Source organism: Protopterus annectens, chromosome 2.part0, assembly GCF_019279795.1.
Source record: "Protopterus annectens isolate FY-2018-M chromosome 2.part0, PAN1.0, whole genome shotgun sequence".
Classification (NCBI taxonomy): Eukaryota; Metazoa; Chordata; order Ceratodontiformes; family Protopteridae; genus Protopterus; species Protopterus annectens.
The window spans coordinates 226,078,053-226,090,564 of NC_056728.1; the positions used below are offsets into that span (position 1 = coordinate 226,078,053).

At 41.7% G+C, this 12,512-nt stretch overlaps 1 protein-coding gene across 1 annotated transcript in view; it reads left to right on the forward strand.

The window, feature by feature from the left end:
* The window catches only part of DBR1 (debranching RNA lariats 1), a 585,557-nt gene that overhangs the window by 294,168 nt on the left and 278,877 nt on the right, over positions 1–12,512 (forward strand). Inside the window, exon 8 of the mRNA XM_044060681.1 lies at positions 2,566–2,651. Coding sequence (XP_043916616.1) covers positions 2,566–2,651 — 86 coding nt within the window. The remainder of the gene's footprint in view (positions 1–2,565; positions 2,652–12,512) is intronic.

Genomic DNA, 12,512 nt, shown 5'->3' on the forward strand with positions numbered 1-12,512 from the left:
CAACACTACAGTAATGTGGTACATAAACAAGCAAGGGGGCACTCATTCTTATCCCCTATGCAGGCAAGCCATGACCTTGTGGAGCACAGCTCTAATGTACCAAGTTCACCTGCAAGCACAATTCCTGCCAGGAAAAAAGAATACTCTGGCAGACGATCTAAGCAGAAATATCATGGACCCTCACGAATGGAAATTGAATCCGCAGATCTTCAGCATGGTAACGCAAAAATGGGGATGCCCAGACATAGATCTTTTTGCCTCCCCACTGAATTGCCAACTACAAAAATTCTGCACAAGGACTTTTCACAAACAAGCATGGAAAGTGGATGCTCTTCTGTTCAGCTGAAAAAACCTAAAAGTTTATGCCTTCCCACCACTGCCTGTCCTTTCAAAGGTACTCCTAAAAGCCAGACAAGAAAAACCACAAATGATCCTGATTGCTCCAGACTGGCCACGCCAGCACTGGTACCCTATCTTAAGGAACTTTGCTCAGGGCCCACCATGGATTTTGCCTCAAATTCCACACCTAACTCAACAAAACAATCAGATCCTGCACAGTAAACTCAAAACCCTAAACCTGGCTGCATGACAGATACATTAGCCAAACAGGCAGCACCTGTCTCTAAAGCTGTTATGGATGTCATTTTGGAGGCCAGTAGGCCTAGCACCAGGAAAGCTTACTCAGAAAAATGGAAGAGATTCTGAGCCTGGAACCAGGCTCAAAGCCTTGACCCTCTTGTTCCAAACATTCCTCAGATTTTACAATACTTAACTGAGATGCTAGACAGAGGCCTATCCTTCTCATCAATTAAGATCCACGCCTCTGCCATTTCAGCACATTACAACACGGAGCCTCCTTTATTCTCTCATCCCTTGCTAAAGCAGTACCTTAGAGGGGCTAAAAACATAAGACCGCCCCGGAGAGCACCAACACCAACTTGGGACCTCAATTTCGTTTTGGTAAAACTTGACCCTACCACCTTTTGAGCCAGCCAACACAGCCGATCTAAAATTTTTGTCATGGAAAACAGCTCTGCTCCTGGTAGTAACTTCAGCACGAAGAGTCTCAGAGCTACAGGCATTAATGGCAGTGGAACGTTTTACAATTTTTCATCAGGACAGGGTATCTTTAAGGAGAAACCCTTCCTTTATGCCAAAGGTGGTATCTAGTTTGGCTCTTAACCAAACCATCGATTTGCCAACCGTTTATCCAAACCCACAGAATAAAGGGGAGAAACTTCTGCACTCTTTGGACATGCACAACTTCTGCACTCTTTGGACAAAACAAAAGCTTTCAGGAAAACCGAGCAACTGTTTGTGGCATATGCTGCAGGATCACAGGGCAAGGCTATCTCAAAGCAGACTATATCCAAATGGATAGGACACTGTATTCGGTACTGCTACACACAGCATGGAAAATCAGTCCCAAATAACATCAGACCACATTCCACCAGGGCAACAACCACTTCAACAGTCTTTCTCAGAGGAGTACCTACCAAGGAAATTTTGGAGGCTGCAACTTGGAGTTCAGTGCACACCTTTACTAAGCATTACCACCTGCCTCTCTACTCTAAATCCAGAGCAGGATTTGCCTTTGCAGTTCTGCAGGGCCTCATAGCCAATCCTAACTCTTTATAGACAAGCCACCCAACCTTAGCTTTGGGATTCTACCCAAGTGTGATGACTGCAGCAGTGTAACACGATGAACATAGTACAGTTTTGTACCCACCATAAATGTAGATGTTCGAGTGTTCACACTGCTGCAGTCCAGGTACCCTCCCTCCATCCCCTGTGAAATAGCTGGATTTATCTATACCTTCCTATCCTATACAACCTTTGGGGTGTATTTGCTACTAACTGAAGGTATTGTTTTTGTTTTTATATGTATACTTTTGATTAGCAGTATGTATTGCCTACCTACGTGGGGGCACCTGACATCTGGGGCAAGAAAAACTGAAGAAAATGCTGTCAGCTGCATCTTGTATACCCCTGGCGCACTGATGTCAGGGAAGAAGCGACAGCAACCAACGCCAGACCAAGACTTTGGAACTCGGGCCGACTGCGGGACTGCCTGACGACAGGATAACCCAAGTGTGATGACTGCAGCAGTGTGAACACTCGAACATCTACATTTATGGTAGGTACAAAACTGGACTTTCTTTACAGCAACAATTGTATTCACTACAGGCAGATTTTGTCCCAGAGCTGTGGCGTACAGCATTACTGTTAGCACACATGGCTCAGATTGACTTGTTTTGCTTGAGGGAAAGTTGTTTTTGGAAGTCTTATTCTACAGTTCTGTCTGTATGTTGTATGCCTTTTTTCCAGGTGCAGTAACACAGATACAAACGTAATACAAAGGTAAGTAGGAAAATACTAGAAGGTTCGAAGAAGTCATCTGAACAGATCTTCTATTACATTTATGACTTTTTGTTTATTAAAAAAAAGTCTGTCATGTGACTGGAGTAGTTAGGCTGTAAACCCAAGAGAGACACTTCAAAACTGATTGAAAAATAGAGTGAGTGGTATCATATAATTTTTTTCCTTTGTATTAAAATGTTTTAGGCCACCACGAATATCCACCATATAATCAGCAGACAGTAAGAAGTGCTTATCATGTCCGGAATGTTGAAGTCTTCAAACTTAAACAGGTATTTAATGCTTAACCAATTAAAAGCAATGTTTTAATTATGTAAGTATCATTATAGTCATGTAATTATAATTAATTAAGCATTAGAAGTCATAGTTTTATGTTCAGGTTGATGTTTCTCTTCTTTAAACAACTTTACTGAATTATAATTTGTGACATAGGCAAGCTTACATTTATGCAAAAGTAAATAAACCATATTAACTTTTTCACAGTTACAAACAATATACATCACCTATATTCTTTTGTACAATATAATCAATCCAACATTGCACAAATTGGTCAGTTCCTGCCTTCCCTTAACCTCATTCCTCCTCTAAAACTTTTTTCTGTATGTACTGTTCCAACAATTTCCATTTTTTTCTATGTAATTTGCTCTTAACCTTTTCTAAAGATCCCATTTCGAATGGCGATATAGTTCAGTGGTAGAACATTTGACTGCAGATCAAGAGGTCCCCAGTTCATGTCCGGGTTCCCCCTGAAGGGTGGCTTTTCAGGGTGGGAGGTTGGCATAATTGTTAGTGTTTACCTTGCAAACACAAGGTGCAGGGTTTGATTCTCACATGGGTAATTAGCTAGGCTTAAAATGGCCCACAACTGCAGTTAGCCTAGTACTACTCTATGAACCATTTCCAGATGTTCTTCGTGTTTCACTGTTGCAGTCATTACATTTGGGTAATCTGCTGGCAGGTTGCCCTCAGTCGGCCTGATTAACAAAGTCTTGGGTCCTGTGTCGGTTGCTGTCACTTCTTCTATGACGTCAGGTCATCAGGGGTATAAAACATGCAGCCAATGCCATTACATCAGCCTTTCTTGCCGTGCGGTGCCCAAAGCAGAAGCAGTTCGCAAGTGCTGGTCAGCCGACTCCTGAAATTTTTGTTTTCAAGTTTAAGAACCGAAGTCTTCAACTTAAAGCTAAGTACCCCGTTGGGAAAACTTTTTTTCTTGCTCCTTTCCGATGTCAGTAAAAGTTAATAATTGCATTATTTGTGGAAAGCAAATACCTCATAAAGATTTTCATTTGTACTGTATTCCTTGCCTAGGCCCTGACCACAGTGTACCTAATCAACGCACTATTAAACGTCTGTATATTTTTGCTTCTGAATATTTTGGCTCACGATTTAATTATCCAGAAATGTCATCGGTTAGCAGTCAGACTACTGGAATACCTAAAAAACGCAAAGAAAAAAACAGAGACAGACCATCGAGGTTCAAAACTGACGACAATGCTACTTTTAAGCCAGTCAACAGTTCGCCGGTACTCAGTGAGGCACTTTCGTAGCCCCTGATACCCACTACTTCTGATTCGCAGGCCTCTACTGAGACCCATTTGGAGTCCAGTATGCCGCAAGATGCTTCAATTATGGAACCTTCGGATGTCTCTACTTTAGATGGGTCCGGAGCCGCTGTGCAGGCACCGGTTTCTGAGGGTTTTGCAGGCCTATAGATTTGTATATTACACTGAAGCCATTTTCAAACCTAAGGCCAAAATCTAAATCTATGTTTAAAAAAACGACGCCCAGGCCACATGTTCAGGCCCCTATGCCTAAAAAACAAATTATCAAAATGGCTGAAGATCTTATTACTATAATCAGGGGTAGTCAACCAACCCCTCTTCTAAGATGCCTAGGGCTGAGCTTGACTATGAATCTTCTGATCAGGACTCTGTTTCTTCTGATTCTTGTAATGACCTGGATTTGTCCATCCCTACTTATGAAGATTCTGATGCAGAGGATTCCATTCCCTCTGCTTCCCCCCTGAGGACATATCTTAAGGGAGCATTTCCACTAGGAAAGTCAGGGATTTTCTGAATCAAAAAAAGAGGCTTAGGGATTTCCTTCTTCTACCTCAGCATAGGCCTTTGGCTATATACCCCCTGTTCTAGACATTGTTGATGTTGTGTTTTCAGAATCCAGCATGGCCCCTAATTCCCTGCCTCCGGCTCCTAGTAAACCTGACAGATACGACAGGGTTCCTGAGTCCCACAAGTTCCTTTTCAAAAATCGTGTTGCGGATTCAGAAACCATTTCTCAGGGGCCCATGGGCTTTAAGGCTTCTACTGCTAAAAATCCTACCCCTTCTGATAGAGAATCCAGGGTGCTGGATAGATGGTGTCAGGGCTTTAAACTGCCAATTTCATATGTTAAAATATCAACAGCATATTATTGGACTGCTTAAACAGTAAAATGATGATTTCTGACTGTGTGGAAAGTAAAGCTTTACAGGATTTACTGCATTCTGCGGAGCAAGTTGGAAAACAAACTTCCAATGTGGTTTTGATTCTTTAGAGGCCTCTTGCAGTCTGCTGTTATTGGGTCTGTGCTTAGAAGGCCTGCTTGGCTTAAGGAGCAATCTCTGCCTGATCATGTTAAAGCAAAATTGTTGGATGCTCCTTTAAATCAGGACCGCCTGTTTAGCAGTAAGGCTGAAGAAGTTCTAAAAAAGATGGAAGATAAAGCGAAATCTATGCAAACTGTAAAAGATTTCTTACAAGTGCAACCTCCAAGATTTCGTAGGCACTGGTCTACTAAGAATTGGTCCTTTCCAGCTCTTTCCAGATCCTCTCAAGCCAAACCCAGACACACCAAAAGCACCAGATTTCAATCCCAGGGGACTCTCAGAACTAAGCAATGGGGAGGGGGGGGGGGCAGCTCCACTTCCAAATCTGGAAATAACAAGACACCCCCCTATGGTAAACCATCTCAATGACTTTCCTTTAAAATTACCAAGGACTTACCTTTTAGCCACCCTTTTGGGGGGAAAAATTGCTCTTCATGCAAAAAACTGGGCACTCATAACCCAGGACAAATGGGTTTTAAATATAATGTCCCAGGGATACAGATTTCATTGCCACACGTTGCCAACACCAAGTGGGTGGCCAGACCTGCCCCCAAATCAGTGGGCAGAGGCTCAAAAACAAGTACTTTCCCACTTAAACATGGGGGCTATTCAACCAGTACCAGAAGAGGAAAAGGGACAAGGTTTCTATTCCAAATCATGGCGTCCAATTCTGGACCTGTCTACTCAACACTTTTCTGGACATTCCAAAATTCAAGATGCTGACTCTTCACTAGTTACTTCCTAAGCTAGGCAAAGATGCCTGGTTGGCAACTCTAGATTTAAAAGAAGCTTACCTGCATATCCCAATCGGGGAATCTTGCAGAAGATACCTACGCTTCAAAGCAGGCTACTTGCATTATCAGTTCTCTGCACTGCCCTTTTGCTTGTCTACTGTGCCTAGGGTATTCACAAAGTGCCTAACTCCAGTAATTGCATTTTGCAGGCAAAGAAATATTCAAATATATCCATATCTGGACGATTGTCTAATTCAGGCAGAAAACCAGGCCATTCTTCTAAATCATCTGGCGTTTGTTAAAAGGCTTCTCGGGGGGGGGGGGGGGTACACCATAAACAAAAAGAAATCACAACTGGTACCCTCTCAACAGATTACATTCCTGGGTACAAGTTTGAATACAACTGCCCAGATGGGTTTCCTCATGCCAGAAAAGCAAATTCATTCGGTAACTTACTTCAAGCAAGTGGCCACAAAAACCCTGCTATCTGCAAGACAAATACTGCAAGCCTTGGGGTTAATGGCCTCCTGCATTCTTCTAATTTCATATGCAAGACAGCATATGAGGAAACTTCAGTGGTACTTAAAAAGTCTATGGAGTCAACATTGTCACAGCCTGGAAACAATAATTCCTATCATACCTTGCCTACGCCTGGAGTTCCTATGGTGGGCAGAGGCCTGCCACCAAAACAAGGGACTGCCATTCACACTACCCCCTGCCGCCCAAACCCTAACTACAGACACATCAGAATATGCATGGGGGGGGGGGGGGCTCACCTGGCTGGGAAGTGCATTCAGGGCAAATGGAACCCAAATTAAATGCACCTACATATCAATCAAAAAGAAATGATAGCTGTACAGAATGCTCTGACAGCCTTCAAGGACTACATTCTTCCAGGACAAGTAATGGTAAAGACTGACAACACCACTGTATGTGGTACATAAACAAGCAGGGGGGTACACATTCCTGCCCCCTCTGCAGACTAGCCATGGCATTGCGGAACACAGCCTTGAGCTACCAACTGCACCTACAAGCTCAATTCCTGCCAGGAAAATTGAATACACTGGCAGAAGGACTAAGCAGAAATCTCATGGACCCACATGAATGGAAACTGGAACCATTAATTTTCAACGTGTTGACAAGCAAATGGGGGATCCCAAACATAGATCTGTTTGCCTCCCCCCAGACCTACCAGTTGGACAAATTTTGCACAAGGATTCTCTACAAAAAAGCCTGGAAAGTGGATGCTGTGTCCTTCAGCTGGAAAAACCTATGGGTCTACGACTTTCCCCCTCTGCCTCTCCTCTCCAAAGTTCTGCTAAAAGTCAAACAGGACAAACCAAGAATGATTTTGATTGCTCCAGACTGGCCACGCCAACACTGGTACCCACTCTTGCACAGTGTGTCACAAATATCTCCCTGGCACCTGCCTCACTCACCTTCCTTGCTGTCTCAGCAGGCAAATCAAATTCTGCACCTTCAGCTCCCAACATTGAACCTCGCAGCTTGGCTGATCACTTAAGTTCACCCTTAGCATCCCTCACCAAACCTGTGATGGATGTCATCTTAGAGGCGAGAAGACCTAGTACTAGAAAATCTTGTGCTGACAAATGGAAAAGATTCTGTGCCTGGAACCAATCTTTAGGGATGAGCACAGCAGCACCCAATTTACATCAGATTTTGCCGTACTTAACTGAGATGCTTCACAAGGGCCTGTCTTTTTTCCCCTATTAAAATCCACATTTTGGCTATTTCAGCTCACTATAACACAGAACCACCCTTCTTTTCTCATCTCCTGCTTAAGCAGGATCTCAGAGGGGCAAAGAACCTGAGACCACCCAGGAGAGCTCCTACCCCTGCCTGGGACCTTAACTTTGTTTTGGAGAAGCTCACTCTACCTCCTTTCGAGCCAGCTGCTACTGCAGACTTAAAATTACTTTCTTGGAAAACAGCCTTCCTTTTAGCAATCACTTCAGCTAGAAGGGTATCTAAATTACAGGCCCTTATGGCAGTGGAGCCTTTCCTCATCTTTCATGCCAACAGGGTATCTCTGAGGACCAGTCCATCCTTCATGCCCAAGGTGGTTTCCGGTGTGGCTCTTAATCAGTCCATTCATTTGCCAATCTTCTATCCCAATCCACAGAATAAAGGAGAACGGATTCTGCATTCCTTGGACGTGCACAGACAACTAAGATTCTACTTGGACAGAACTAAATTTTGTAGAAAATCTGAACAATTGCTAGTAGCATTTGCTGCTGGGGCAGAGGGGAAGGCTATTTCAAAACAAACCATTTATAAATGGATAAGCCATTGCATTCATTTCTGCTATAAGCACCATGGAAAACCTGTCCCCCAGGGGATCAGATCTCATTACACCAGGGCTGCATCTACTTCTGCAGCATTTCTCAGAGGTGTTCCTACCAGGGATATTCTAGAAGCTGCTATCTGGAGTTCTGTACATACTTTCACCAAGCATTATCTTTTACCAATTTTCTCTAAATCCAGAGCTGGCTTTGCCATTGCTGTCTTGCAGGGCCTTATAGCTGGTCCTAATGCTGTATAAATTCCTCCTCCCAACCATAGCTTTAGGAATCTACCCAAATGTAATGACTGCAGCAGTGAAACACGAAGAACATAGTACAGTTGTGTACACTTACCATAAATGTAGATGTTCGAGTGTATTCACTTTTGCAGTCCTGGTTACCCTACCTCCAGCCCCCTGTTTTTCTCTGGCTATACCTCTTCTTTCTTTTACTATGTTTAAAAGCCTTTTTGGTGTATTTGCTTTTGGTTGGAGGTATATTTTTGTGTTTTTAATTTTATTTGCTTCCCATTTGGGGGCACCTGACATCTGGGGCAAGAAAAACTGATGTAATGGCGTCGGCTGTATGTTTTATACCCCTGACAACCTGACGTCATGGAAGAAGGGACAGCAACCGATGCAGGACCCAAGACTTTTTTAATCAGGCCGACTGAGGGCAACCTGCCAGCAGATTACCCAAATGTAATGACTGCAACAGTGAATACACTCTTAACATCTACATTTATGGTAAGTGTACACAACTGTACTTTCTCTTACCTTGGTTACAGTATTCACTACTTCAATTGTGGTTGGTTTAGATTTTGATTTCCATTTTCTGGTAATTGCTTTTTTAGCAGCCACCAGAATTGAACTTAACAAGGCCTTACTATGTATAGGCAATTCAGATCCTGTATCGCAGCTCAAAAAATAATTTCCTTAGTTACATCCATTTGCTCGCCCAGTATTTCTGGCACATACTCTGTAGGGAATTTTTTTTAAAGTCTGCCCAAATCATTACACTCTCAAAACGTGTTCCCACTAACATCTTCCTTTCCCATCGCACCTCCAACATTTACCTATGTAGCTGAGGAAAAATCTTTGGATTCTGCTTGGAGTTTAAAAATACCAATGGAAACACATTCAAAAACCCTAAATCTTTGAGACTTTATTGCATGTTTGGGAGATATACATATGTTCTCCCATTGTTTTTGAGAATTGCTTATCCATTCTCTCTTCACAATCTTTTCTAACCTCCTCTGATTCATTCCTACAATTATCATGGAATATTTTATATGCCCATTTAATTATTCCTTTTTTAACAGCAACATCTATTCAAGATTCAACTACAAACTCTACCAGTGCAGGTCTTTCACGCAGGATTCCCTTATCCCTTTTTTTTTTTTTTTTTTGCCTGTACTCTGGTATCACTCCGTGATAGGGAAGGCAGTCTCCAGCCTTCAGTCCAGATGTCGTCTTGGCCTCTCCCCATTCTATTTTCTCTCTCTCTCTCTCCCTCTGCTTATTTCCTTCCAGTACATTGGTTTCTTTGCCAGTTTCCTCCAGTAAATTCCAGACCCTTTTTGCCTGTCCCCTGTATCCCTAATTGCAGTCTGCCTGTAGTGACAGAATCTCCTTTCTCCATTGTTGTGTTGACTTAGTTCTTAGAATGTTGTTGTGTGTTTCGGCTTTTCCCGGTTAGGGGTCGCCACAGCAGAACTCCGGTCCGCTAATGATTGGCAGTGGATTTTTACATGCCGAGTTGCCAGCCCTGACGCACAACCTTCAACGAAGGTACGCCCATTCACGCATGTCTCCATACAGAAGACGCTCTAGCTGAGAATCGAACAGAGGACAACATCTTACTGTGAGGCGACAACGCTACCGCAGCACCACCACCGCAGTTCTGCTATTTTATGAATATGACATTCTGAATGACTGTTATTTTCCTTAAGAATCTGCATCCAAAATCACAATCTCTGCTTATTTTTTGAATTCTGCTCTCTGCTTCATCATCATCTCTTTCCACTTTGAATTGTAGCTTTCTGCTTGTGTTCTGTATAAAATTCTTCACTGTGTAGCTCTAAAATACCCCATTCAAATCAGGGAATCCTAAACTACCTTGTTCTGTTGGAAAGGTAAACTTATCCCACTTGACTTTTGCCCTGATCCCCACCCAGATGAAATCCTTCAACTCTTTATTATCTACAACTTCTCTGGTTGATAAAATATGCCTGGCCTGTATATAAAACTAAAACATTTTTACTGCTTGCATCATGGTATCCTTACCCATAGAAAAGAGCTTCCAGTTTCACAGTTTGTGTTCTTTTGTTTGTTTTCTTCCCACATATCTGCTGTAACAGAATACTTTTTAACACATACTCCCAAATACTTCATTTTATCATGTCTGCATAAATATGGGTATTGCTGAACCAATTTACATGTGGATACATAGTTTACAACTGTTGCCTTTGTTTTATTTTCATTAATTTTATATCCTGAAAAATTTGAAGCCATTTTTGAATGTTCCACAACACCGAGATGTCCTTTTCTGGTTTTATTAGGTATAAAATAATATTGTCTGCAAATAAAGCCTACTTTTCTTGATTGCCATACCTATTGTATTCTTAAATTTCTGAGTCCTTTATTTTCTTTGCAAATAGTTCTAAGTATAATGTAAGTAATAAAGGGAATAGAGGACAACTTACCTTATTCCTCTGTTCAGAATTAACGCATCAGAGAGGAGCCCTCCGACTTTGATTTTTGCCTCTGAGCCCTTTGATATTCTCCCATGTAAAAAAATATTGCATCAGGGGATGCAAATGCTTCCTTTGCCCCACTCCTAAAATCCCAGCTTACTCTGTTAAATGCTTTCTCTGCATCAAGACCCACCAGCAACCACAGTATTTTCTTACATTATGCTTCCCTTTGGATCATTGTTCTGTTGATGTCCTTCATGGATGCATCTGCAGTCATAACAACTGGGTTGTCCTGTCGTCAGGCAGCCCTTCAGTCGGCCGAATTCCAAAGTCCGGGTCCGGCTTCGGCTGATGTCGCACTTCACCCGACGTCATCTCTGTTGTTTGCCTCCCCTCCATAAAACCACATTGATGCATATCTATCAAGTTAGGCAGCACTTTTGCCATTCTTATAGCCATTATAGACATAAACACTTTGTAATCATTGTTTAAAATTGAAACGGGCCTATATGAGGCTGGATCCGATGGGTCTTTACTATCTTTTGGTATTAGTCACTACAGATTTTTTCCAGGATCTTGGTGGCTCCACTCCTTTTAAAATACTGTTAAGCAAAACCTTCCAGATCTCTTATCACTTTCTTCCCTCTTAAGCTTCCAAACTTCCACAGGAATACCATCTATTCCCAGAGACTTTAAAGCAGATTGGTTATACATCACATTTTAATCTCGTCTCCTCTTATTTTTTCTGTTAATTGTTGAGCCTCATTTGCCTCTAACTTTGGCACATTTAAGTCTGCCGTAAATATTTCCATTTATGCCTTTTCTTGATTTCCCTATTTCTCTACTTTGTACAAATTTTCAAAATATCTCTGAATACCTCTAGAGAATCTCCCTAAGTTTGGCAACAACCCTTTCTAGTTTCTGTTGCCCAAGTCATTGTGCTGAAAGTTTCTGTGCTCTGCAGTTATCAAAAAGCAGCTGCTGAACAGCAGTCTTTCTGAAGCTATGTATATTATCTAGATACTCCTTTATTTTCTTTTTAGCTTTTTAGCACTCTGCAGTTATGCCTGTTGTTGTTTGAGATTCTCCTTATTCTGCAATATATAAACCTTTGCCAGCCCCTCTAAATAATTCACATTACTTAACCATATATCTGTTTTATTTCTACCCTGTTTTGAAACTCCATTTTCATTTTATCCCATTCACTGGCTATAACTTCTGAAGAAATTTCTGTCTTCCCTAATAACTTTTCAATAATTTCCACTACCCATTCCTTAAATTCATCTCTTAACAGGTAGGTGGGGAAGAGACAGTGTCTCATTTTTATTTCATTACCCTGCATTTTTTTCTCAGTTGTTATTGTTGCATGATCTGAAATAGTTATTGGATGCATGTCAAAGCTCTCAATTTTTCCTTTGAAATATAATTTCTGGCTAGTGTAGCCTGTTACTGTGCCTTGAGGAATAATAAGTAAATTCTGTCTGAGTTCCTACTGCTGACGTTAATGTTTTCCTTACCAAATATTTTCATAATTTTCTTTAGAAATCTACGCTTCTTTGTGAAATTTTCTCTTCTAGATCCCACCCTGTTGTACATCCTCACTGTTGCAAATCAAACTCCTGTTCCCACCTATAAGTAATTTTCCTTGTTGAAAGGTAATTACTTCCCCCACATTTTCTTAAGCTGTGTAATAGAAGTTTTAGGTAGAATATGAATACTTACCAGTATAATCCTCTTCCCTTGCCAGTAGTCCGTTACTACCCAAAATCTACCATTATTATCTTTTTTTCCTC